The sequence below is a fragment of the Hemitrygon akajei genome, chromosome 7 (genome assembly GCF_048418815.1).
Source record: "Hemitrygon akajei chromosome 7, sHemAka1.3, whole genome shotgun sequence".
Taxonomy (NCBI): Eukaryota; Metazoa; Chordata; class Chondrichthyes; order Myliobatiformes; family Dasyatidae; genus Hemitrygon; species Hemitrygon akajei.
In genome coordinates, this window is record NC_133130.1 from 78,563,366 (window position 1) to 78,591,300 (window position 27,935).

At 36.2% G+C, this 27,935-nt stretch overlaps 1 protein-coding gene across 1 annotated transcript in view; it reads left to right on the forward strand.

The window, feature by feature from the left end:
- Positions 1 to 27,707, forward strand: part of LOC140730131 (protein sel-1 homolog 1-like) — a 31,927-nt gene extending 4,220 nt beyond the window's left edge. The window contains exons 3-18 of the mRNA XM_073050264.1: positions 1,707 to 1,869; positions 2,777 to 2,830; positions 5,526 to 5,585; positions 5,681 to 5,762; positions 6,847 to 7,001; positions 8,649 to 8,705; positions 11,595 to 11,663; positions 13,697 to 13,774; positions 19,870 to 19,932; positions 20,015 to 20,102; positions 20,208 to 20,356; positions 21,897 to 22,062; positions 22,148 to 22,222; positions 24,311 to 24,483; positions 27,002 to 27,130; positions 27,398 to 27,707. Of these exons, the coding sequence (XP_072906365.1) occupies positions 1,707 to 1,869; positions 2,777 to 2,830; positions 5,526 to 5,585; positions 5,681 to 5,762; positions 6,847 to 7,001; positions 8,649 to 8,705; positions 11,595 to 11,663; positions 13,697 to 13,774; positions 19,870 to 19,932; positions 20,015 to 20,102; positions 20,208 to 20,356; positions 21,897 to 22,062; positions 22,148 to 22,222; positions 24,311 to 24,483; positions 27,002 to 27,130; positions 27,398 to 27,478 (1,642 nt within the window). The 3' untranslated portion in view covers positions 27,479 to 27,707. The remainder of the gene's footprint in view (positions 1 to 1,706; positions 1,870 to 2,776; positions 2,831 to 5,525; positions 5,586 to 5,680; positions 5,763 to 6,846; positions 7,002 to 8,648; positions 8,706 to 11,594; positions 11,664 to 13,696; positions 13,775 to 19,869; positions 19,933 to 20,014; positions 20,103 to 20,207; positions 20,357 to 21,896; positions 22,063 to 22,147; positions 22,223 to 24,310; positions 24,484 to 27,001; positions 27,131 to 27,397) is intronic.
- Positions 27,708 to 27,935: the final 228 nt, after the last annotated feature.

The window sequence follows — 27,935 nt, forward strand, 5'->3', positions numbered from 1 at the left end:
GGCCCTGGCTTTTGAAAATTGGATGGCATAGATAAAATCCTCTTCCATTCAAATGGAAAAGAAAATCTCCAAATCAGCACACTATGCATCATAATCAAATGTTTAAAGCTAGGCACATATTTTCGGTATTATGAAGATCTTGACATTAAGTTACATTTTTGATTTAATTAAGCATAAAATTGAATATCATTTCATTATGATTACCGTACCTGGGACATCAAAAAGATATACAAAATGCAAATTTGACATTTATATCTGTAGGTTTTTTTTGACTAAGACTACAGGTTATGTTTATTATTCAAGCACTTACAGCTATTATATAAATAATAAAGAGAAGTATGCTATGGCCACATACTCATAGAAATCTTTGTTAATAGTGAATTCTCATAGCTCTTTTTCATAATAATCACAAACTAACGTGTTTAATTTTAGGATTTATTTCCAATAAAAATAGAATAATTTATGCTGTGTTTTAATCATATTGAAACTTTCTTGGATGTATTACAAATAGATTCAATCATCATTGCAGGGGGATGAAGTACTGAAATGAATGCTAAGTTGGAAGAGGTTGAAAAGCTTTTATTTCATTATTTGTACATTCTAGTCACAAGATCTGACATCCACTTTACAGAGGACTGGAAAATTGCAAATATCACTCCACTTCAGAAGAAGGGAGGCAGACAAAAGGAAATCATAGGCCAGTTAGCATAAACTCAGTAGTTAGGAAGATGTTGGAATCCATTATTAAGGATGAAGTTTTGGTTTACTTGGAGGCACATGATTAAATAAGCCAAAGTCAGCATGGTTTCCAAAAGGGGAAATCTTACCTGACAAATCTGTTGGAATTCTTTGCAGAAGAACAGGCAGCATAGACAAAGGAGAATCAGTGGATAGTGTATACTTTGATTTTCAGAAGGCCTTTGATAAGGTGCTGCACATAAGGCTGTTTAACAAGATAAGAGCCCATGGTATTACAGGAAACATGAAAATAAGGGGGGGGGGATCTTATTGAAACTTATCGGATATTGAAAGGCCTAGACAGAGTGGATGTGGAGAGGGTGTTTCCTATATTGGGGTGTCTTGGACCAGAAGGCACAGCCTCAGGATAGAGGGTGTCTATTTAGAATAGAGATGAGGAAGAATTTTTTAGCCAGAAGGTAGTTAATCTGTGAAAATCAGTGTCAGAGATTACAGTGGAGGCCAAGTCATTGGATATATTTAAAGCTGAGGTTGATAGATTCTTGATTAGTCAGAATGGCTAAGGTTGCTGGAAGAAGGCAGGAGAATGGGGTTGAGAGGGATAAGTCAGCCATGAAGGAATGGCAGAGTAGACTCGATAGGCTGAGTGGCCAAAGTCTGATCTTATGTCATATGGTCTTGTAGTCTTCGTAATCTGTACAAAGATATACTTGAAATATATGTGCCCTCAGTAATGTTGAGAGAACATGAATCATAAAATAGTACAGAACAGGAACAGGTCTCTTGGCCCATGCTCTCTGTGCCAGCCATGATGCCAATCTAAACTAATCTCATCTACCTCCACGTTGTCTATATCCTTCCATTTCCTTCCTGTTCATATACCTTTGTAAGTGCCTCTTAAACACTGCTTAAAACAGACAGTAAAGAATTAACTACAATGTATCTGGAGACCATTGGTGAGACATATTTTCTGGCTCTAACATCATTGTTCTTTTATTTTTAAATAGAGGTTATAAACTACTGCTGAAAGCAGCTGATTTGGGAAGCAAAAAATCTCTGGAACGAATAGCTTTTGCCCTAATATTTGGTGACCAAATGCCCCAGAACATTACAGCAGCGAAAGATCTCTTTGAGGCCTTGGCAGAGAATGGCTCCCATAAAGCCCAAACTGTGAGCTATTTGAAGATAGACTTAACACAGCAGTATTGTGAAATAGTTGGTCATTTGTATTGGTTCAATATAAAACTGAAATACCTTTTGAAGGATATTCCAGTACCAACAATATATTGTTTTATTGAGTAATGGTCATCACACCAATTTTGCTTCAAATAATTGATGTTACAATAAAAAATAAATAAGGCTGTTCCTAATAAGGTAAATATTTTTTCAGAATTTAAATTTGTGATTAAATTTGATCTTGCCTAAAGAAATATCAGTTTTCTTTATTTAACCTGATGGATCAAATGTTTTCCTTCATTTGATTTATCCTCTGTTTTTCAAGCATCAATATGCTTTTTCCCCAATCACTAAGACAGTTAAGATTACAGACATTTGGGTACTCTGCAATTAACTCCAAGGTGGTAAACTAGAGAAGGAAGATATTAAAATGTCTTCCAATTCTAAGATACTTCCCCATGGAGAAAATAATTTAACATTGTTCAACACCACCTTCAAACTGGCAGAGAATAGGCACTTTATTTGTAAAGTCCAAAAGTGAAGTTCATATTCTGCAAATGGCACATAATAATCAATTATTGAAGATAATTATTGTTTTGGCATGAAAAAAAGATTTACAGGTACAAGTTTTAAAAAATATTTCAATATATTAATTCCTACAATTGAATGTGAGATTTGATACAGTTGTTTTCTTTATTGCTTTTAAATTACCCTTGTTTACATGCTTAAAAATTAAATATATAGGTAAAATATTTCCAAAAGGGATGATAATCTGTTTAATTTATATAACATTGCTAATTGTCTACTTTTACAAATCCCTAAATTTTAAGAATATGTCTACACTCTAAGAGTATTCTTTGAACATTTTATCAGTGTTTATGATGTGTTTTTTTTTAATCAGGCATTAGGATTTATGCATGCCACAGGTATTGGCATAAGCTACAGCCAATCTAAGGTAAAAAGATGTTTTTTTTTAAAAAATCCAGGAACCTAATTTTTGTTCTAATAATAGCATATCAGTCATTACCTTGTCAATGTGAGAAGTGAAAATGAGCTTCAGCAACATGGATGTCTTGTATGAAGAATTAAATTGTTGTCCATCCAGATCTTGTGTTATTGATTGATGAAGCATTTTCTGAGCTATTATTTTTATAATTTTGCAAGAATAACTATGCAGGGCTATATTTGATAGTGATGTGTTTAATGAAATGATATTGCAGAGTTATTCTTTTCCATTTAGATTCACAAAACATAACCCAAAATTTTGCAGCAAATTTAAACATCAAAATTGCATTAAAGTAATTAACATTATCAGAAACCTGTCATTGTGGTCCACAAAATAAATAGACAAATGAGGAAAACCAGTCCTTCAAATCAGTTTAAATGTCCATAAAATATTTAAGCAGTTTATCAATGCATTAGAAATGCAAGCCATCTCATGCACAGGTGCTGTGAAACAATCTAGGACAAACATTAACATCTGTACCTCAAGATTTAATATAGGCACTACAAGTTTAGATTCCTAGAAAACCTGAGTGTTTTTGTTGATAATTGGAATCCGACTTCAGTCCAATGGGCTTCATTTAAACAGAATGGAAATAGGTAAAGTCCGAAAGAGGAGAGGGTTTAAGTTCATGCATTTCACTAGTCATAACACTTTTACATTCACCTGCATGTTGTTCAAGGTAAATTTATGATCAAAGTACGTATATGTCACTATATACAGCCCTAAGATTCATTTTCTTGCAGGCATTCACAGTAAATACACAGACAAAAAATAGAATCATTAAAAGAGTGCACAAAACAAGATGGACAAACAACCAATGTGCAAAAGACAATGAACTATGCAAATACAAATAGAAAACTAAATTAAAAATAAATGAATAGGTTTAAAATTTTAAGGACACGAAATAAAGGGTCCTTGAATGTGAGTCCATAGGTTGTGTTCAGTTCAGTTTTGGGGTGAGTGAAGTTGAGAAGTTAAATGAAGTTATCCCCTCAGGTTCAAGAGCCTGATGGTTGAGGGGCAATAACTGTTCCTGAACCTGGAGATGTGTATCCTAAGGCTCCTATACCTCCTTCTTGATGGCAACAGTCATGGATGGTGGTGGTCCTTGATGATGGATACTGCTTTCCTGCGACAGCACTCTATGCTCAGTGGTGAGGAGGACTTTACCCGTGGTGGACTGGGCTGTGCACCCTACTTTTTGTAGGCTTTTTTTGTTCATGGACATTGGTGTTTCCATACCAAGCCGTGATGCAACCAGTCAACATACTCTCCACGAACATCTATAGAAGTCTGTCAAAGTTTCAGATGACATGCCAAATCTACACAGTCCTCTAAGAAAGTAGAGGCACTGCTGTGCTTTCTTTGTAATGGCACTTACATGCTAGACTCAGGACAGATCCACTGGTATGATAACACCAGGGAATTTAAAGTTGCTGACCCTCTCCAACTCTGATCCTCTGATGAGGACTGGCTCATGGACCTCTATTTGCTTCCTCCTGCAGTCAATAATCAGCTCCTTGATCTTATTGACATTGAGTAAGAAGTTAGTAAGGAGTGGTGTTGTTGTGGCACCACTCAGCCAGATCTTTATTCTCTCTCCTAAATGCCGATTCATCAAACCTTTGATTTGGCCAACGACAATAGTGTAGTCAGCAAGCTTAAATATGGCGTTGGAGCTGTCCTTAGCCTCACAGTCATAAGTATAAAGCAAGGAGAGCAGGGGGCTAAGCACACAGCCTTGTGGTGCACCTGTGCTGATGGTGTTTCTAGAGGAGATGTTGCCAATCCAAACTGACTGAGGTTTACAAGTGAGGAAATCAAGTATCCAGTTTTACAAGGAGGTTGTGTTGAAACCATAATGCGTCAAGGAAGACTGAGACATCGAGGCAAATGCAGAAGGTGAGCAAGAGTTTCCACGCTGACTGCCTACCTTTTGATCACCTTTTGCTGAAGAAGGTATCTGTGAGTGACATCACTGTGTGGCTCACTGTGGTAGGCGGGTAGGCCTCTGCCTCGTGTGGTGTCCCTCTCATTCGATGAATGTCAGTGATATCATAGGATGTTATCGTGGTTCTGCGTTTATGGATTGGACTACTGCACTTATGGACCGTGGAATTTTTTCGGACATGTTTTTTTATCACCCATTTCTTCTCCGTTTTATTGTGCGAGGGGAGGTGTTAGGGGGCTGATGTTCCGTTAGTTTTTTGTACAGGGGAGGGGTTGTTTTTGGAGGGTTCTGTTTTGTGTTGGGGAGAGGAGGTTGATGTTTGGAAAGTCGTTCTTCTTTATACAGGGAGGGTTTGATATTTCTCTCTTATAGACTTTCATGTTCTTTGTTTCATGGCTATCTGGAGAAATACAAATTTTAGAGTTGTGTATGGATACGTGCTTTGATAATAAATGAACCTTTGAAGCTGTAACTAGACTCAAGCATTTGCTTAGCACAGTGCAATAGAAAGTAACAAATTTAATGTATATGTGCAAGAGTTACTACTTTTAAAACAAGTGACTGAATACTGTGTCCATATGAGTCTGCATATTATTTTTGAGTTAATTGCATAACAATTAATTGGTTAGCATTGAGGCTTGTTAGTAGATATATTTTGTATTAAGTGCCAATTTTGCTACATTTATACTTCAGGCCCTGGTGTATTACACATTTGCTGCACTGGGAGGAAACTTTGTGGCACATATGATTTTGGTAGGTGTATAGATCTTTTAACTGAAATTCTGACAAGTCATATTGAATCATCAGTATGCAGTGTTTTTAAGTATTAATGATATCTGTTTTAACAGGGTTACCGATATCTTAACGGTATTAATCTTCCACAGCACTGTGAAGCAGCTCTCATTCATTACAGAACTGCAGCAAAATATGGTAATTACATGTTATTACATAATATCTGCAGCGCAGAATCAACCATTCATTCAGTTCAACAGGTCCATGCCGTCCTTAGCTACTACATAAGCCTCTTCCTAAATCACTTTTGAATCTGAATATAGAAGTAGAAGAGATCAGAAATATTATATTAAATTAATTTTTAGAATTCATATACTAAATAATCTGGGAAGCTGATTTATGCATTCATAAACATTTCACAAAGATAACCCACTAACTAGTTAGGTGATCTGATATGGTTGGAGTCAAGTGGGGAAGTTACTTATGAACTCCTCTGAGAGAAAGCAAAAGAGGTGAAATGAAAATCTGTTAACACCCAAAGCAAAATAAATTACACTTGCCATAGATCTAGAATCACTGCATCTGATATATTTGTAAAGTGTACTTATCAGGAAGTATTTCTTAAGCCTTAAAAGGGTACATAGTTAATTGCGTGTAACTTGCCATGGAAAGGCAGTGTAGTTCTGATGAAAAGTCTGAAACCTTTTCACAAGCACAGATGCTGTTTGTCCTGTTAAATATGTACAGCATTTTCTGTTTTAACTTTAGGTCTTCATGGTTCTCAGTATATTTCATTTGCATTAATTATCCTAGAGTTATTGAGAGCCTGGATCCTGATTCCTCTTAATAAACCTTTCTGCTGCTCCACCATATTTTCCTCCATTAGAGTGCTCCTTAAAAGTCGTCACCATCTGAATTTGCACTGAGTTCCTTGTGTATCAAACTTCGATAATGAATCTGTTAAGTTACCTGGATGTATTATTATTTTATTTTTAGTTGTTCTTTTGGGAAAAGGGAAGAGTTACCTCTGATTGAAGCATTTACTTAAATGCACTCATAAATGTCACTCCTAACAATCATTTTGTTGTGAAAATTTTAAATTCTTGATAGTTATGATTATTGCATTACAAATACCAAATTAAATTAAAGTTTATTATTTGCTTCTTAAGTTTATATATTGATATTATTAATACTTTTTTTCTTATGCATTTTATCTCACTTTGAAGGTTAACAATGATGATAGCAACTACTTAAAGAGATAATTTCCATTTGTTTCACACAGTGGCTGACAATGTTGCTCTCAGTGGAGAAGTTCTAACAGAAAAGGTTAGATTAACAGAAAAAGCAGAAAATCTCAGCTCCAATGGTGAAATTATGGATTCAGATCTGTACCAGTACTACCAGTTTATAGCAGAAAGAGGAGATGTTACATCACAGGTATGAAACTATGCCATTACTGCTCTGTTTAAGTACACTTCATAGAATTTATAGAACTTTACAAAGAACCTATGAAATAGGAAGAAGGTTAGCCCATTTTTCCCATTGCTGCACTGCTTTTCTGCACTAACAACATTTTCTTGCCTTTTCCCTGTAACCAAGCAATTTGTATCTGACCCTATCACTTGTACTTTATCACCATTTTTAAAGATGAATTTTTTCCCAAACAGCCAAATTTGCATGAGTTGTTTGGTTGAGAATACATTCTAAGACTCTAAGCCTTGTGTAATGGTGTCAGTACAACAACCTAGCCCTTTGCATCAGCAAGACAAAGGAACTGGTTGTTGACCTACGGAGCGGGGGTGGGGGGGACATACACAGCCTTTCATGAACAGAGCAACTGTTGAGATAGTCAAAAGCTTCAAGATCCTTGGCGGCCATATTACCACCAATCTCACCTGTTCTCTTCATACTGATCCACTAATGAAGAAAGTACATCAGTATATTTATTTTCTTTGGTAGCTGAGAAGATTTGGCACGTCCACAAGATTTTCTCAAACTTCCATGATTCACTGTAGAAAGTATTCTGATAAGTTGCACCTTAGCCTGGTATGGCATTTGCTCTGCCCTTGATCAACTGAACTTGGAGAAAGTGGTAAATTCAACCTGGTTCATCACAAACTTGTGACTTCCTTCCTTCTAGTCCAGCTGCTTCGGGAAGTCAAGTAGTATTGTCAAGGATGCTTGTCACCCTGATCATTCCCTTTTCTGGGAAAATTCTGGGAGAAAATATAGGAGATTGAAAGCCCAGATGTCCAGCTTCTTCACCACTGCTATCATACTTGCTATTAGATTCCTGAACCAATCATCTCTTTCACATGCCCTTCTTAAAGGTGCTGCCAGGTACTCTTAACTCTACCTCTCTCGGTTATTCTATTATTGTCTCTTTCGTATCCTTTTTTTTACATCTTTTCAGATTGCATTACAACCTTTGTACCATTCTGTTGTTATGCATTCATGGTGTATTTATTGTTGTATTTATTATTACCATATATACCATGTACTCTGTGCACTTGTATGAACTAGGAATTTCGTTACATTATGCGACAATAAACTAATCTAAACAATCTAAGCTAATGAAAAGTCATCAACCTGAAGCATTAATTATTTTTCTTTTCCAATCGTTCCTGCCCAAACTCATGAATATATACAACATTTTGTTTTAGTTAGTTTCCAACATCTATTTTGTTTCCAGTATTTTGTTTCTGAAAATATTTTCTACATTTATTGTACTTTTTCAACATGACATATTAAACCTTTGCTGTAATTATTTTAATAGATTTTTCTATTTTGCTATTAAAACAAGATCGTTTTGTGGAAATTGATACTACACGGATCAGTAAAGATGTAGAAGAGTTGAGGCTAGTGATTTGAAAATGTTTCTTCTGTAGTGGTACTGAGATTAAGCATTATGATACTTGCACTCTGCACAATGCCTTGACACGAATGATTGTAACCTGCCAAGAGACCTGGAATGAGCATAAGCTTAACATTTATGACCTGTAAATATTCAATGTTTACATCTTCAGCATAGTATAGTTTGCATTTATGGTAGTCTGAATTTGATTAAAATGTCTTCCCTTTCAGGTCAGTCTCGGGCAGCTCCATCTGACAGGTGGCAAGGGAATAGAACAAGATTTCAAAGTAGGTATATTCTGATAAACAATTTTTCAATGCTATGGTAGGCTGAATGGTGACCAAAAAATGAAATAACTATGCATTTAAGAGGGAATCATGATACATTTGTTAACAAAGCAATTGATATTCAATTTGGCCTAGTGTGAAATAGGAACAAAAAACTACAAATTGCTTTCTTCCTTTGTCCCAGGGTTTCTGTAATTTTACAGTTTCAAAGTAATATAGAAGGGAAACAAGCTGTTTAACCCAGCATGTCAAATCTGGGGTTTTGTTCAGTATAAGATTTCTTCATTCCACCAATTCTTTAATATAGCCCGTTCCTCTTAGCTCCCTCTTGTTTATCTGGTTTCCAAATATGTAATACTTTTCAGCTACTCCTTATATCGATGTGTTTGATTTAGACCATCAGAACAATCAAACATTCCTTGTATGATAACCCTTTCATTCGCAGAATCATCCTTGTAAATTTCCTTTGACTCCTCTCCAAAGCCAGCACATCTTTTCTCAGATGAGGAGCCCAAAACTGTTCGCAATACCTCAAGGTGAGGCCTCACCCATGCCTTATAAAGCCTCAGCAATACATCCCAGCTCTTGTATTCTAGACCGTTTGAAATGAATGCTAACATTGCATTTGCTTTCCTCACCACTGACTCTGCCTGTGTTAAGCTTTTGGTTGTTCTGCACAAAGACTCCAAAGTTCCCTTGCATCTCAGATTTTTGATTTTTTTCCCATTTAGAAAATAGTCTGCACCTTTACTTCTATTACTAAAGTGCATGACCATGCATTTTCCAATGTTGCATTTCATTTATCGCTTTCTTGCCCATTCTCCTAATCAGTCCAAGTCCTTCTACAGCTTTCCTGTTTCCCCAACACTACCTGCTCATCTACCACTCTTTGTATCATCTGCAAACTTGGCAACAAAACCTTCTATTCCATCATCTAAATCATTAATATACAGCATAAAAAGAAGCAGACCCAACCGACCCCTGCAGAACACTAGTCACCGGCAGCAAACCAAAAAAGGATCCTTTTATTCCCACTCACTGCCTCCTACCAATCAGCCAATGCTCTAACCATGCCTGTAACTTTCTTGTAATACCATGGGCTCTTAACTTGGTAAGTAGCCTCATGTGTGGCATTTTGTCAAAGGTCTTCAGAAAGTCCAAATATACAGCATCCACAGCATCCCCTTTATCTATCCTACTTGTAATCTCTTCAAAGAATTCCAACAAGTTCGTCAGACAAGATTTTCCCTTAAGGAAACCATTTACTGAGATGAAAAGCAGATTTTCATGAATTCTTCAACATGTCACCTACATTCATTTTCTACAATTCTTTTACTCCCATCAACTTTAACTGTTGCCATAGTCTACTACTTTTTGCCCTTGTGCACTGTCATAATACTGAATTGAGAAATTAGTCTCCATTATGTTGGGAAGTACCACCTCCTTCTGATGGAAGGATTGCTTCTGAGCACTATATTGAGGAAAATTAGGATAGAATAACTCAAAAATCTGTAGTACTTGTCATGAAAAATATTTTGAAAGACATTTTGAAAAATTCTGCTTTGGATCAATTCCCTCCACTCTTTATATAATGAATACCTTGAATTTGTGCAAAAAAAAATCCTGGATTAAATCATAAGATTATGTCAAAACAAATAAATTTCTGATGAAATAATTTCTGTTATATAAGAAATTATAGCCTCCAATTAGTACTTTACAAAGTTCCATGAATAGTAAATGAGATTAAAGACTAGTTATTCTGTCTGGCCAAAACATTAGAAGAACTCAGTGCTCTTCTTTGAATAGGGCTACTCTTTCCTCCAGAACAAGGAGATTAACTGAATGTGCCAACCTACTTACTGCACTTCTACCTAGCATTCACTTCCTTTACCTCAAAATGTTAGCCTACTTTATTTGCTCATACTCGATAGTATTTGAATCCAGACTTTCTTTCAGAAAATGAAAACTTTTCAATTGAATGAAGTATACAAATACAAAACTGGCAGATTAAAGTTGATCATATTGTATTTATGAAACAGTGGAAACAAACTGCAGATAACAAGAGTTCTCAATTCTTACACTGTTAATGGCAACATCAACTTAAATTGATAAAGCATGTCCAATAATCCAGATTGCTTTCACAAGAGACTGCATATGCTGATATTGGAGCAAAAGGCTGGAGGAATTCAATGGGTCAAGCAGCATCTGTGAGAAGGAAAGGAATTTCAACAGTTTGAAATTCCTTGACCTACAGATCAGGATTGACCAGCTGAGTTCCTCCAGGCAGTATGTTTACTCCCCAATGTGCCGCACAGTTACATATCAACAAAATTGACACCAAGTCCCAAGAGAAGAAACAAGAACAGACGATCAAAAGGGATAAGTTCTGTGAGCCTTCTTAACAGAGAATAGGAAGGCCGAGGTGTTTCGGAGGAAAATTTATAGCTTAGGGCCTCATCAATTGAAGGCACAACCACTGACAGTGAAGCAATTAGCAATTCAGAAGATAACATCTGGGCTGGACCAGCCATTTGGTTTAAATTCCAGTCTGTATCAATCCAGTTGGCAAGCAACCAAAACACCTCAGGTTTTTTTTGTAATTAAGAGAGTAAAAGCAATAAGAAACCTTACTCTGGTTACTCTCCTGACCTCCTTATTTGAAAATGAACCTGTATATTAGTGAGTGCTCTACACACTGGAAATGTGTGTACTAGTATCTTTCAGAGGAAGCAGGATGTATACAGCAAAACAACATTTTTTAAATGTAATATTCCAGCTTTAGGATTCACTTATTTTATTACACAAGAGGAATAGAATTATCGTTCTCCTTTTAAACAACAACATATTTGTAATAAATGGAAGAATAACGATATCCTCTTTTTCCTCCAGAAGGCTTTCTACTACTTATCAAAAGCTGCACAAGGTGGCAGCACAAATGCTTTGGGCTTATTAGGAAAGGTAATAAGATAAAGGTGTTGAAAATCTGGTGATGAGTTGTTTCTTTTTGGTTTTTTTTGTTCTCAGTATAAATTTAAATTATTGTTAAAACAAGTTATAAGCACATAATTTACATTTTGCCTTTTACCAATTAATGATGTAAATAATGTGCAGAGTAAATATATTTTATGTAGTGAACTGCATGTATTTGCTTCTGAGCCTGTAATATGACTGTTTGGACATGGTGATTTAAGATATGTCCTTTGATAAGTTGCACCCAAAAAGAGATTTTGTTAGTTGAACTAATTAAGCCTGCTTCATTAGAGCATTTACAGGAAAATAACTATAAAGAGCTGAAGGTATCTTTCAGATTTCTGCATTCAGAATGTTCCAAAGTTGTTGATAATTATATGGATAAGTGTCAGGATGTCCTTACAAAATTGGGTCAAAATTCAGGATCTCATTAAATATAAGGAGATCAGAATGGGAAAAACATGAATCACCTGGACAGACGAAGCTGTAACTGGAATTAGAATTAAGACTGAGACTTATAAAATCAAGCCATCGCTTATCAAAGCCAACATAGGTCTGCAAGCATGTAGATGATCAGGAGCTAATGCAGATTAGTTTTGAGTGACCTCATGTTTGCAAAGAATAGATCAAAAGAAGACAGCTGGAATATATTGAAGTTGTCAGGTTCAGAGACAACAAAAATGCCTTGAGAATTTCAGCAGAAAATTGGCCAAAACAGAATGGAAATGAGTGATATTAAAAAGCTGGAAGATGGTGGCCCAAGTCAAGGCACAGAACCAAAACTCAATTTAAGTTCAAATGTAGCATTGAAGCTACAAGAAGTCTAATTTCTTTTCAAATTATTCTGAGAATGAGGAATGTATTTGAACTCGGGAGCAGAATTTGTAGTGAGGACTAAGGACATTAGCTCTACTATTCCCAATATTTACAGTACTGTAGAATAAAAATGTAAAAAAAATAAACTTGCTAGAAACAGCCAGTGGATCAAGCAGTATGTGTGGAAAGAAAATTGGAGTTCCCATTTCAGGTTGACCTGAAACATTAACTCTTTCTGTGCTGAGTAGTTCCTGTAATTTCAGCTTTCAGTTGAATGAAAGCTGAAATATTAATGGAGTCTTAGATAGTGTATGAACAGGTTAACAGCTTAGAGGCAATGAAAGTAAAAAATACGCCTTGTATCATCAACACAACTGATACCCTTTTATGTAGATGATTTTGAAAAGATGCAGCACATAAATGAGAAACTGAAGACAGCTAAGTTTAAATCCTTGCAGAATAGCACAGATATTAGAGCAGATTTGAGAAATCTTTGCCTGTAGCTCTCCTATTAGAAGTTAATAGATAAAAAAGGCAACCAGGTGAGTGTGATCCCATTCAGAGAGAGATATGTCAGAGGAGGATGGTGTGGTCAACCCTTAAAGAGGCCAGGACAAGGACAAAGATCACATAGGTATCATTAGTGATTTCGATCAGAGCTATTCTGATAGGGCGGCATGGTGGATGTATGATAGATTGATTCAAACAAGGCATTCTGCATAAGTGGGGACAAATTTAGTGGTAATTGATTTTGGAGATAAAGTGAAGAATATTTTTAAGGAAACGATAATCACGTTGAATATGAAGGAGAGACAGGAGTACCTGAAAGAAAAAAAAGGTGGAGAGTAATTTATTGGAAATGGGAACTGAGAGGACAGGAGGTTGGTTTCAGAGAGAAGGGTTCTCTGAGGATAAGGGGACATGAGAGAGAAACTAGAGAAAGAAGTTTAGGTACAAAGCTGTAGCTATATTAGATAGACGGGCCCAGTTCACATGAGACCGATTAGCTCAATTGACTCAGTGGCAGGGTGGGGGGGAATAAATTGCAGTTACTAAAAAAAGTATCCCCACCATAAAACCATGACTACAGATGAAGACCATGTCCACTCTGAAGCCCACTGCCTGTCACTCACTAATCTTGTCTCGCCCAGGTTAAACTGTGTAAAATTAAGTGCTATTTCTTTAAATGTAACTTTGTGTTCTAGATGTATTTTGAAGGGAATGAAGTGGTGCCTCAAAACAATGAAATTGCTCTCATGTATTTTAGAATGGCAGCTGAGAGGGTAAGTCTTGCAGACAGCTTACATAGAAATGTGAAATTCAGCTTTATTTATAATGTAAATAAGATTTAATTGATTCCTAATTTGTATGTCCAAACAGTAGCTTGGCAGATTCAATAACAAAAGGCATATCAATAAATACCTTCCTCCAGGTTGTAAAACTTGTTTTAGGTATCTCTATAGGGCATATATGTGGCAAAGATAACTAATGGAGAAATTAATCCATGGAAATCAAAAAACTTTCAGATGCCATACAATAAAAGCAGAAAATGCGTGAGAAACTCAGTAAGTTAAGCAGTATCTATGGAAAGAAGAACAATAAGCATTTCAGGTCCAGGACACTACATTGGAACTGGAAGTATTTTTTTCTAACTTTTTTTGTTTTTTAATCCATGGACATTAAATTCTTTCAAACATATACAGTAGTCCGAGCTGTTTCAGATGTAGTGATGATACCCATTTCAACTTGTAAAGCAAGTTTAGATCATACTGAAAATGTAATAGTGTACAATTTATTGGACACAATAACAGTGTTTGTTATGGAGAGGGAAAATGTACAGAAAAGCTATCTACCCCAATTCCTTACCTGATTTTGAATTCAACATTGGGAAGATAATTTACAACATGGTATTATATTGTTGCTGGGTTGAGGTTCTTCAAAATTCTCAGTGTGGTTCTGATTAAATTTTATTTTTTCATTTGTTACTCCTGAAACATCTGTGTTTTCACAATGATGTTATACCTGCAGGTTTGTGATTAATAGGGTTTTTTTCTAGAGTACCCTAGAATTTGAATCTGACTAAGTTTCCATTACTAAATTTTATCTCCTCTACTAGACTTTCAATACCCTCTACAATCTTCACCTAGCCACTCCTAATATTCTGATCAACATTCAAACCCCTGATCTCCAGCACAGCATTCCCAGCCTGCAATCAGTACCCTGACTAATGGCTGGCTATCCCTTATGTCCAAAAGACTTTGTGTAACAGATAGTCCAAGTGGACAACAGCAAGTTCTCATTCCAAGTTCCAAGTTGCGGGTCCTGAGTCAAGTTCCAATTCCCGAGTCAAGTTCCAAGTTCTGAAGCCGAGTCAAATTCCAAGTTCTGAGGCCAAGTCACATCCAAACCCGTCTCTGTGTCAAGTCTCCGTGCCTGTGTCCTGCACTTGGGTCTGTTTCCAGTCGCCTCCAGCCGCCCTTTGCAGCAGAGATACTGTAGTCGACCACCACCAAAATTATAGCCTAAACTTCTAATGACATTGTGGTTCAGGGAACCAGAACCACTGTCCATATATCCTATCTTGATGGATTCCAGCTAACTGCAATAAGCAAGTAGCAAGTCTAAAAGAGTAATTACTAATAAGGAAGATTAGCCCTAAAGAAAGAAAAGAACCTTCTTTTGCCCTCTGTGTTTACCACTGGCTGATAAGGGGATTACCACTGGCTGGTGGAAGTCCTGACATGTTTTCTTTCAATAACAACAAACCAGTACACCTTATTCCATAGTAAAATGTCTTTATTCAAATTTGAAAGATTACTGCAATCTTTGTTTAACAACTTACATTTAGATATTCTAACTTCCCACCTCTCCTTGGCATGACCTAAACTAGTGGTCGCCAACCTGTCGATTGCGATCGACTGGTCGATCTTTGAGACTTTTCCAGTAGATCCCAAAAAAAAAGAAAAATAAATACACAAATACTGTTGAGAGGTTGTTTCCGGGTGCGGGGTTTTAGTTCTGTTCTTTCTGCCTAGTGCGCATGCGTGTAGCTCCCCCCGCCAAGCGCTGGTCCCCAACCACCGGGCCGCAAGGAAACGATATGAGTCAGCTGTACCGTTCCTCATTCCCTGTCACGCCCACTGTTGAACTGGAACGCATGTGAGGTCATCAGTCGCCTAAACACAGTGATACGCTCGCGCCAGGGATCACTGGTTGGCCTCGGGTAACTGGCTGTCTCGCGCAGCCGGTGGGAAGTGCCGTTGCTACTGGCCTGGAGAGTGGACAAATGGGCGCCTCCTCTAAACCTGTTTAGTACACCGCATGTTCGTGGGGAACCCAGTGCTAAAATATTCGCAGACGACCTAATTCGTAAGTATCAGAGCAGCTACCTTGCTGCGATCTACTGAAAATCATCCCTCAAGCCAAATTTTTGTCGGCCAATAGATCGTACGGGGGGGGGGGGGGGGCGGGTGGGTGCGCACCCTGTCGCTCTCCTCGCTTGGTCGGTCGCTCTCTCCAGACTGCGACCGCCATGACCCCGGTACGGGAACAGCCGCACCTGGCCAAGGCGTCTGGCGGCGGGTGGGCGGGAGGCTGTCTAATGGGGCAATGAAGTACTCAAAACTGCTTCAGTACCTTGAGTCCAAGCACCCTGCACTTAAAGACAAACCCGTTGAGCTTTCTCAGTGGAAAAAAACGTGAGCAAGCAGGACAGAAGCTAAGTGCTGAGAGCCAAAAAAACTAAATTGAGGAATAGACTGGACATAAGGAACCTGCTACTAGTATCGCTGTATTCCGGTTGTGTTTAACACCCTCCCCACCCCCCATTGGCCACTGCGCAAGAATATTGTCAATATTAAACCGGTCCACGGTGCAAAAGAACGGTGGTGACCCCTGGCGTTCATACATTATTTCTACTTCCGGGTTGCAGGGTTTTACTTCCAGTCTTTTCTGCCCCGGTGCGCATGCGTGTAACTAATCGAGCTGGGGTTGATCTTGCCTTTCATTAAGGCCAAGGTAGGGGATCTTGGGCTTAAAAAGGTTGGTGACCACTAATCTAAACTATGTGTCGTTATATTGTTATATTCATGACTATTCAGATAGTCATTTGCTAGTGATCCCATGAGAAACAACTTCCTGTGAATGATCAATATATCCTTTCCCTAGTACATTAAAATATAAGATAAACGGACTCTTCACTATGGTTCATAATGACATTGCACCTTGCTATCTATCTACATTGCACATTCTCTGCAGTTGCTATACTTTTTTTCTCTATTGTTACAGTTTAGTCTTGTCCTATCTCAATGCTCTGTGTACATAGATAGATACTTTATTGATTCTAGAGGAAATTACTGTGTCACAGTAGCATTACAAGTGCACAGATATTAGAAGAGAAGTAGAAAGAATAAAAAATAAGTTACCTCAAACAGTCTAACAGTGTAATGAACTGATCTGTATGAACTGTATGCAAGAAAGGTTTCATTGTACCTCAGTGCTTGTTACAATAACAAACCAATTCCAGTTCCAATTCTAATTGCAGCCACTGCTCTGATTTAATACATCTCTGACTCAGCACGACATCTGCTGGTGAATAACCTGTTCACCTATCCTGATTGCACCATGTGTTAGTCATTCACTTACCAACTTTTAGGGACTAACTGGTTCACTTCTTCCTGACTATAACCTATATCCTGACTACAGTATGTTTCAAGCTCAATGACCCACTTGCAACATCATTTGGAAACTTAATAGTTCCCTTCTTTCTGGGTGCAGTTTAACTAGATCCAGTATGTCTATTGTGTTAAAATCACATGGCTGCAAATAATTTAACCTGCAGCTCTTACATCGATCAAACACTGTTTCAAACTCTCCTTGTTTTTATAGCCTGTACAAATTTATTGTAACTCTATTCAACAACTTCTCACTCAAAAACTTCTCCAGCACCCTGGGCATGCTGCTGCTAAGTTAACAAATATCACATCACATGCCAGTGATAATAAACCTGACTCTGATTCTCTATCAGGTAGCTTGTCAGCTGTTTGATACAATTGTAATCGTGCAAATGTACAATTACTCAATTACTTTCTAAGCTGACAAATATAGTTTCAGAAGTTATAATGGAGTACATTTTTAGGTGAAAAATTAAAATTTTACTATCTTCCTGGCACCTGCTGTCTGCTGTTGAACGAACCTAAACCCATATCATTGCATACAAACTACTCCTGTATATCAGTGTTGCTGGGGGAAAAAAACTTCTGGGATGAAAGACCCTCAATTTTACAACATTGTGAATTCTAGTTTTGTACCACAGGAGGCCCAACGTCATATCTCTCACTCTTACTTACTCACAAATATTCTGTTCTCAAAGCTTATACGTCACAGAACTTGCATTCTGTCAGGGCATGGTGAGATGCGCATTTTTAAAATCAATTTCAGGACAGTGCATGCAAACTGTCTTTTACTGTACAGCACCTGCATAGACATCCACACTCATTAAAGTAAACACAATCAGCTGCTCTTCTTGCATGTATTACAATACTACTCTACCCAAAATTTTGACCAAACATTACTGAGATCCAATACATCTGATGTAAAGAAAAGCTTTTAAAGTTACTCATAAGACCATCTCTGAAACTGCAGTATATATAGAAGGATGAGAGGGGATCTGATTAAAACATTTAAGATTATTAAGGGATTGGACACACTGGAGGCAGGAAGCATGTTCCCGCTGATGGGTGAGTCCAGAACTAGAGGCCACAGTTTAAGAATGAGGGGTAGGCCATTTAGAACAGAGATGCGGAAAAACTTTTTCACCCAGAGAGTGGTGGATATGTGGAATGCTCTGCCCCAGAAGGCAGTGGAGGCCAAGTCTCTGGATGCATTCAAGAGAGAATTAGATAGAGCTCTTATAGATAGTGGGGTCAAGGGATATGGGGAGAGGGCAGGAACGGGGTACTGATTGTGTATGATCAGCCATGATCACAGCGAATGGTGGTGCTAGCTAGAAGGGCCAAATGGTCTACTCCTGCACCTACTGTCTATTGTCTATTGTCTATTTCTCATGAGTTTATATTATCATCTGATTATCTCCTATCCAATGCACATCTGTACTTTCTGGTATTTCATCAGTGAATTTCATGGATCTCTGAAAACCCATACAACCTGAGTTAAATCTCAAAGCTCCATGTAAAGCTGCAATTATATTTAAACTACCCATCTTTTAGCCAATGGGTTAAATATTGGTTTATTTGGTTAAATAAGCAAGTTTGTTGGATCAAGTCAGACTTTAGAACTAGAAACTCTTATGGAAGAGTTTAAAACTGCAAAACATATATTCTTGTGTTAAAAATTTATCAACGTATTTTTATTAAAATATAAATATTTCACTCTTTTTTTCCATCTCTATCACCTGGTTTTCTCCATCTTCCAAAATAAAATTCTCCATAAATGCCACTTTTCCATTGCTTTCCTGGCCATTCTATGTTATTTAATTTGGAACTCATTTTACCATTTTATGCTCTTTTTACTTCCAGTCCATAAGCTTTTATTTGAGCATCCTACTGATTTCTCCTGTGCTCATTCATTCTCTTTTCATAGGGGGTGCCTCACACCTATTGAGCTAATAAGGTAACTGGTGAAAAAACAGTTCAACTAATTTAAGTATATATATTTTACACACTCAATCGACTTCTTTTCATTGGGACAACACAAACAAAATGCTGGTGGAACACAGCAGGCCAGGCAGCATCTATAGGGAGAAGCACTGTCGATGTTTCCTCATGTTTGCTCTTTTCATTGGGACCTATTTTATGTTATCTCTTACAAGACAAAACCTGTAGCTAATTCCTTTCTCTTCATCTTCTATTGAGCCCTTGAGAGCTCTACAGCAATTTATTTCTAGTTAATTGATATTACAGTTGATTAAGACTTGATTTCAAAATGTGAATCTTAATCATAAATTAGTTATTTTTAAATTAATTCCATTTCATTGAGATTTGTTGTTTTAAATGTTAAAATAACAAAATAACAGCTTCACTATATTTAGAATTTTCTTCACATATGATTTTTTTTTGTACACCAGAAGAACGTAAAAGAACTTAATCTCTAAAAAGTTGGTAGAATGTTTTGATATAAAAAGTAAAAAAGGACATTTAAACACCAAAGGGCCTGAAAACATACTGTCCATTTAATAGCAAAACATCTTTTAGTTACTTCACTCAGCACCCAAAAAATTATCAGGTGAACTCTGTTTATATTAATGTTTAAAATATTTTCATTACCTTTCAAGTTTCACATAATTGACATTTTTTGTTGGTGCATATGGCCTCTCCTTCACTAGCCTTTCTGCAAATTGAACATTTTTTTTAAATTTCAGGGCAACCCTATTGGACTAACAGGATTAGGATTAGCCTATCTTTATGGAAAAGGATTACCAGTGGTAAGATTCCTACTCTAATATTATTAAAAAAAAAATAATTATGTTTTAGAAAAATCTGAGTTTAAAAAAAAATTTATTTCAGGATTATGACAAGGCTTCAAAATATTTCAAGAAAGCAGCAGATAAGGGATGGGTAGATGGACAATTTCAACTAGGAGTTATGTATTACAGTAAGTATTGGAAATATCCTGTTTTATGTATTATTGATTAAAGGTGATATACAAAATTAAACTATGTGTTTGTGATAAGTAAATCTAAACTTAATTTTATTACAGCTGGCTTAGGTATAAAGAGAGACTATAAATTGGCCACTCAGTATTTTCGCCATGCCTCTCAAGCTGGACATACCCTGGCCTTGTATAATCTTGCTCAGATGTATGGAAGTGGAACTGGGGTGGTCAGATCCTGTCGTACAGCTGCTGAGGTGATAGAACAATATGATCAATTTTAATGTAATCAGTACAGTTGCCTCAAATTGTAAAATAAGTAAGAAAGACAAGTCTAAAATCTTATTCTTTTCACAGACATGAAATTTATTGAACCATTACTTAATTCTGTTAAACTGCATTGTTTTTCATTGCCACTTACTGAAGATGAACTAGAGAATGTTTATTTAACCTTGCATTCTCTACAACTTGTCTAGTTTACCTAACTCATTGTTTTTCAATGATAAAATCCCCAGAATATAATAACAAAATATCATAGATTGAGGAATGCACATAAGATTGATGAGAGTGTTATGTTTTTTCTCCTCTGGGGCTAATGTTGTTCCAACATGAATTTATACTATCCTTTATGAGCTGTTAGACATGTATGTGCAAAAGTGGGCAATAAATTTCCCTTTACTCCCAATGCCAACAAACATCTTCCTCATGAGGAACTGAGGAACAACAATGACTAGGTTGGTGGTCTCCCACCAAATGAAGGCATCTTCAAAAGTGCACCAATCTTCAAAACTGCACTGGAGTGCCAGCCTCCAATATCTGGAATGAAACATGAACCAATTATCTTTTGATTAAGAGGCAAGAATGCTACCACTTGAAGTGCATTTAAAGGGAACAATTTATCATTTAATTAGTGCAGGAAAGCACCATTAAGATACTTTGAGATTAGTGAACTTTGCCGTTCCAGTACAATAATACAATTATACTGATTTTTTCTATTTATCTATTTAATATTCAATAAATATTTATACTGTATTTTAACCTGGGACACTGAATTTGACAACTTTGAATAAATTAGAGAGCAGTGACATACTGTATTCTGTGTAGGTACACTTCCACTAGTATACTTCAAAATCAGGTTTTTGTTTAAGCACTCTTTTGCCAAATATTGTCAGTTTATCTGTTTAATATTTAACTAACATTTATACTTTCTGAAAAAAAATTGGGACACTGAAATTATGTGTTGTCATTAAGAAGAGAATATTAACATATTCTATTCTGTGGCACATCCATAAGTATACCTCATTGCCCCGTACATTGATCGGGTCTGTGGAATCCTGTTATTGAGATGGCCAGTAACATTTACCACACAGAAACATCCAGTTTTAAAAAGCAAGGAGAGAAGTAATATTAATTACATAATTTTCTTGCAAAGATGCATTTAAAATAGCCAATATATTTATTTTGCCATTTATTATTATTATCAATACAAATTCCTTTGCATTGAGAATTGAATCAGTGCTTAGTCACATATTTTAATTTCTTCAATTTGTGAGAAAATACACTATATATTAATTATTTAGAAAATATTTGCTTATGCATTTGTGTGCATTTATTTAGAATTTTATACATGTTAATTTTACACTTTTTACTGGAAGCCAAAAAATCTAAGTACTATGTAGTATAATACTAAACGTGTTTAATATTTTAATGAAATTATATTTGATTCTAATTCCACCGTTGAAACTCCTACAATTATTTTTGATTTTTAACTTGTCAAGGCTTATATTCCTCCTTTAGCTTTACAAGAATGTTTGTGAAAGAGGTCAATGGACTGAAAAGTTCTTATCTGCATATTTTGCCTACATGAAGAATGATATAGATTCTGCCTTTCTTCAGTATTTATTCCTCTCAGAGCAAGGATATGAAATGGCTCAAAGTAACATAGCCTACATTCTAGAACATGGTAAAAAGATTTTTTAAACTCAGAACTGTTATTTTACTATAAGTTGTTTCGAAGTAAACTCAGTGATTTTTTTGTTTGAAAATAGAAAAATCTGCACTCATCTCAAAGATTAATTGCTATCATATGGCCTTGACGTATTGGAATCGAGCTGCAGCCCAAGGTACAAGTGTATATATAAGGTACATGACAGAAAACTATGAAAAAAAGATTTTTTAAATTTTCAGGTTATATATCATATCCACATGCACTGATAAGTTGAACCTTTTACACACCACAGACTCCTGGATTATAGAAAATAAGTTGATGAGTATTTATAATTGCGGAATTATATTGACTTATATTGATTTGCAATAATTCCCTGATTATTCATGGCACAGAACACACATTTTATTTATCTTGTATGACATATATGTTTATTTACTTAAAATGTTTTTAATTAATGGTCTGAAATTGCAGTTAAAGGAATATATTTCAGCAGAAAATCAGAAGTTGATTATAAGTGTGTTTAAAGTAAATCCATTGAAGGCATATTGCCACAACTGCCATCATAATTTTCCGTTGTAACCTACATTCTCTAATTTTGGCAAATTTATGCCTCATTGTATAATCCAGTATTTAAATACTGGCAATCAGTTATGATAAACATTTCCAATGACAAGGGCCAGATAAAGCCGAGAGTAGTTATCTATCTGCAATGCAGTCTATTTAACAATAATTGTCAGAAGGATACACAAGATAATTATACCCAATGTCCACCTCCATTTTCTCTGTCATTTTCATTATCTAACTCTTCTGCTTTATTCAGTTTCGCTGAATAAAGTCAACAGCTCAATTCTCCTATAGCTTAGCTCCCCAGAGCCAGTATAATATATAAATTGCCAGAGTATCTGCCCACACAAATAGACTAGTATGCACAAAAATTGTATGGCAACATATGTGTGAGATAAAATATTTTAAATCTGTTGGTGTGACTTTTGTTAAAAAACTTTCCTTATTTCTCTGTCATTTGGAAGCCTCACTCTGCAAAGAATCACCTCCTGCTACACTCCATCCTGGATTCCGCTAAATCATTGCCCAAAAGACAGTATTCTGCTTCCAGAAGTCTGTCAGTATTTATGTGAAAATCATATAATAGAAGATATGTAGCAAAAAATTGGTGACACTTAATGATAATAAATCCCAAGATCTGGCAATCTACATCACTAAATATATATGAGGTTGTTTCAGAGAATGAACTCACTATCAACTCAAAAAAAGTTATATTTTAGAATTGTTCCTATGGATTGGAGTGTTGTAAATGTGATTCCACCATTTAATAAAAAGAAACTGGAAATTACAACTTATTAGCCAAACATAAATAGTAGTAAAAATTCTAAAATCTATTGTATAATAAAGGATGTCATAATAGAACACTTTAAAAGAAAGTGGAATTGAGTAGACTCAGTGTGGAGTTTTGAAAGGAAAATCATGTGTAGATAATTTACTGAAGTTCTGTGAGTTGTGATAGGTTTCATAATGGAGAATCATTGGATGTGGTGGGTGTGGATTTTCAAAACTCTCACAAGGGAGATTGAGGGAGTGGGTTAACAAGGTTAGAATACATTAAATTGGAAGTAATATATCAACATAGATTAAGAATTAGTAATCGTACAAAAAGCAAAGAGTGGAAATAAATATATTTTTCTGAGGTTGGCAGACTGAGACTAGGAAGGCACTTCGGGAATCAGTGCTAGGACCAGCTGTTGACAATCCATACCAAAACTTGGCTGAGTGAATTCAGCTGTCATATTTCCAAATCTGCTGACAATACACAATTAAGTGAGATACTGAGAATATGTGAACTAACTTCAAAAGGATATAGGTAATTGATTAGGAAATACAGTAGGTATTAGGTAATTCAGTTCTCCTGATTGTAAAGGATATACCTAGCATAGAGGGAATAGAGGGATGATTCACCAGAATGGTTCCAGCAGTTTTGCCAGTTGAGGAAAGATGGTTGTAGTTAGGACTGTCTTCTAGTTTGGAATAATGAGAAGTGATCTCGTGAAGAGTCCACAATCAGGGTCACCTCAGAATAAGGAGTTGGCTATTTTGAAATGAGATTAGGAGAAATTTCTTCATTCTTTTGGCAGTAAATCTTAGAAATTTACAGCATTTCTACTTGTATGCAAGACAACCACAATAGCAAATTATTTTGAATCACTGTTAAAATATTTGTTAGGATTTAAAACATTATCTTGCTTGCTAGGATATTCATATGCTAGAATTAAACTGGGTGATTATTACTACTATGGTCATGGAACAAAAGTGGATTATGAAACAGCTGCAGTTCACTACCGTTTAGCTGCTGAACAGCAACGCAGTGCACAAGCTATGTTCAATCTCGCTTATATGTACGAACATGGTCTTGGGACAGAACAGGTAGGAAGTAGTCATATTACTACAAATCAAAATAGTTTTTCAGTAGATTTTATTTTAATAAGTAATAATCTTAAATTCTGAATTATGTATTGTCGCAGGATTCATTATTCTTTAGAAACTTATAAGTAATGATAGATAAGTACTTGGCACAGAGAATACAGATGTTGGAAACTGAAGCCAAAAAAGCTGCTGGAAGATCTCAGCAGGCCAGGAAGCAGATACAGGGGGAAATGGAAAAATTATGTTTTGTGTTGCAAAACTTCATTCAGATTTGATGGCAGTACCCTTCATCACCAGTCCTGATGAAGGGTCTCAGCCCGAAATGTTGACTGCACTCTTTTTCATAGATGCTGCCTGGCCTGCTGAGTTCCTCTAGCATTTTGTGTATGCAGGTTGAGTTGTAAATGCTTAAGTTTAGAAGAAAGAGAAAAGACTTCATTCAAACATATGGGATCTTGACCTCTCTTTAAGTGGAGAGTATATTACTTGTGAGAGAATATTCATTAATAGGTTGTCTACTTAACTCATATTTGAAGCAGATTTTTCTTCCATAGAGCATTGTGTCTCTCCCCTTCTCCCAGGGAGGTAAAAAATGTTCTTTGGATTTTTTTTCAACGATATTTTTGTTTTTTTTTAAATAAAGAGAACATAGTATAAAGGAGAATTGTGCAGTGCATAACAAATGTATCAAATGTACAATTCACATTTAGGAAAGAGTACAAACATTATCACCCCACCCCTCCTAGTCCCCAACTCCAAACCATCAATGCGTTGGCAAAAGGGGTAAACAGAACCTTTGTCCCCGCAGAGCTGCATTGGTATAGAGAAGGTATATTTTTCTAATACATAGGCTGTTGTATGATAACAAATTTGAGTCCGATGAGTTTTACCGGAAAATGCTGGAGGTCAGGGATTTATGTACTGAGGAAAGGGAGAGAGAATGGACCTTTAGTCTGACTGGGAATTTTGAAAATATTCAAGAAAGGGTCCCCACACCTTTTGGAACTTCATGTCTGAATTGAGGATTGAATAGTGGATCTTCTCAAGGTGTAGACTGGACATGATGTCCCTGAGCCACTGAGCGTGGGTGAGCGGGGCAGCATCCCTCCACTTGAGGAAAACTGTGTGCCTGGCCAACTGAAAGACAAAAGACAGTGTGCGACGTTTAGTCGGACTTAAGTGCATGTCCCCCTCTCTGGAGGTGCTGAAAAGAGCAATCAAAGGGTTGGGTTCCAAATTGTAATTAAGTATTTGGGATAGAGTTTGGAAGACACCTTTCCAGTATTTTTCCAAACTTTAGCCTTTTCTGGTTGGCTGCCAGTGACTGGTAGTGTCTGTGTTGGGACTGATTCTTTTTATGTTATGATGGAATTGATGACTTTGTTGCAAAGTTTGCAAAGCTGTGAATTCAGGGTTTAGTCTCAAAAACTGTAACTTCTTAAAATTTTATCATTAAAACAGCATAAGGGAACAGCTGGAAGAAACAAGTTCAGTCGTAACTTCTAATGCTGTGCAAAGTTTGCATGCTCTTCTTGTTTCTTCCCATAATCTCCAAAGACAAGTGGGCTGTAAAGTTCAATACCACTCTAAATTTCCCTTAGTGTACCGATGAACAGTAGAATTTATTGGAAATAGTCATAGGGACATACAGCATGGGAACAAGCACTTTGACCCAATTAACTCTTGCAAACTATGATTCCCATCAGAGCTGGTCCAATTTCCCCGCATTTGGCCCATATACCTCTGAACCTTTCCAAGTTTCCATGTATTTTTTCAAGGGTCTTTTAATATAGCAAGAATTACATAGTATTGACATAGGTTTCATTTGAGTAGTTTGTGATGATTTGTGTGGACTGGGTGAGCTAAAAAGTCTATTTGTGCACTTTATGACTCTGAGGCCAATATATAATTTTTAAGTTGGATGTTTTGAAAACAAAACATTGTTCACTTCAGATGCACAATTAAACCACAATGTCTCTTTTTATTCTTAAGTTTTATCTCAGTCACCATTTATCTCTTACATGGAATCCAAGTGCAGTTTTGACCAATTTCATAAGTGATTTTCTTCTCAATACTAAGCCTAAGTTCATGAAATGGTATACAAATCTTGTAAGCTATTTTGTTTATCAATAAGTTTGCTTTTTTCCCCTCCCTTATATATCTAACAAAAGATAATCTCTCATAAAATATTAGTGCCAGATGTAAGTGGTAAGAATGAAACTTGTATATTCATATTCATTTTAAATCTTCATCCTGGATAGTTTCACAAATCAATAATCTAGAAATTGTTTTCAAAAAGAATGACAAAGAAGGTGACTCCTTTTTTCCATTAAGCTTCATCTATGATTCAAAACAAGCATGATTTTCAACTACAGATTTACTAGGTTGACCCTATAATCCCTCTGTTTAAGTCCTGGGTTTATTTTCATAAAAAATGAAAATGAGGATTTTTTTTTCTTTCAAAACAGCAATTTGCACCCAAAATGTATTTCAAAATAAGATACATCCCTTTCTTTAGGATCTCTATTTGGCCAGAAGATTCTACAAACTGGCTACCGAAATGAGTACAGATGCATACATACCAGTTTTCCTTGCACTCATCAAGCTAGGAGCCATAGATCTCATCCATGGAGTTCTATATACTATTGTAAGTATTATTTATAATTTAAATGAAAGGAAATAAAAAATAGGGATTATCAATGAAGGCCAGACTTCCTCTTTAAAAGTTTGAGCAAACAGGGGATTGGAACCTGGCAACTGCAAGTCTGGGGTGGGTCCTGTATATATTCTGGGAGCTGGGGGTGGGAGAAATAATACTTGAGTTAAATAGTATTATATTTTCATCGAGACAAGTTATACCAAGAGACTTCTACTTAACCAGAGAGAAATTTATGTGGCTTTTGGTGTTTTTCAGCTGCGGCACCATTGGGATCTCTTTCTAATCATGATTTTGACTTCGCTTCTGGCTATTTTAATGAACTACAGGCTCAGATAGAACATTTACATTGGAATATCAATTTTGCTATGTGGTTTGTGTTGACAATTCTGAAGTGAAGGGATTCCATGACTTTATCTTTTCTGTAACCTAAAAATATGAGATGCTCTTTTCTTAGAAGTTACAAAAATTGTTGCAAAGAATTTGTATGTCTGTGCATCTTTATCCTTGGCTGTTCTAATTACTGGCTAATAAAGATATACCAGTCCAGTCACACTACTACTTTAGTAAGTGGTTATACAGGTTCATGGGAAGAGAGGAGGAAATGGCATTGAACTTTCATGATCCACAATTTTCTTCTTCTTCTTTTAACATCCTGGGTCATTATTCAGTTTGGCAGCTTCTCCATTTTTTTTAAAGATGCAACTAGCCTCTTGATGCTTACTATTATGCTGTGTTTAACCCATTCAATATTTTAAATACTTGCTCCTTAATTACATAAGGCATAGAAACTGAA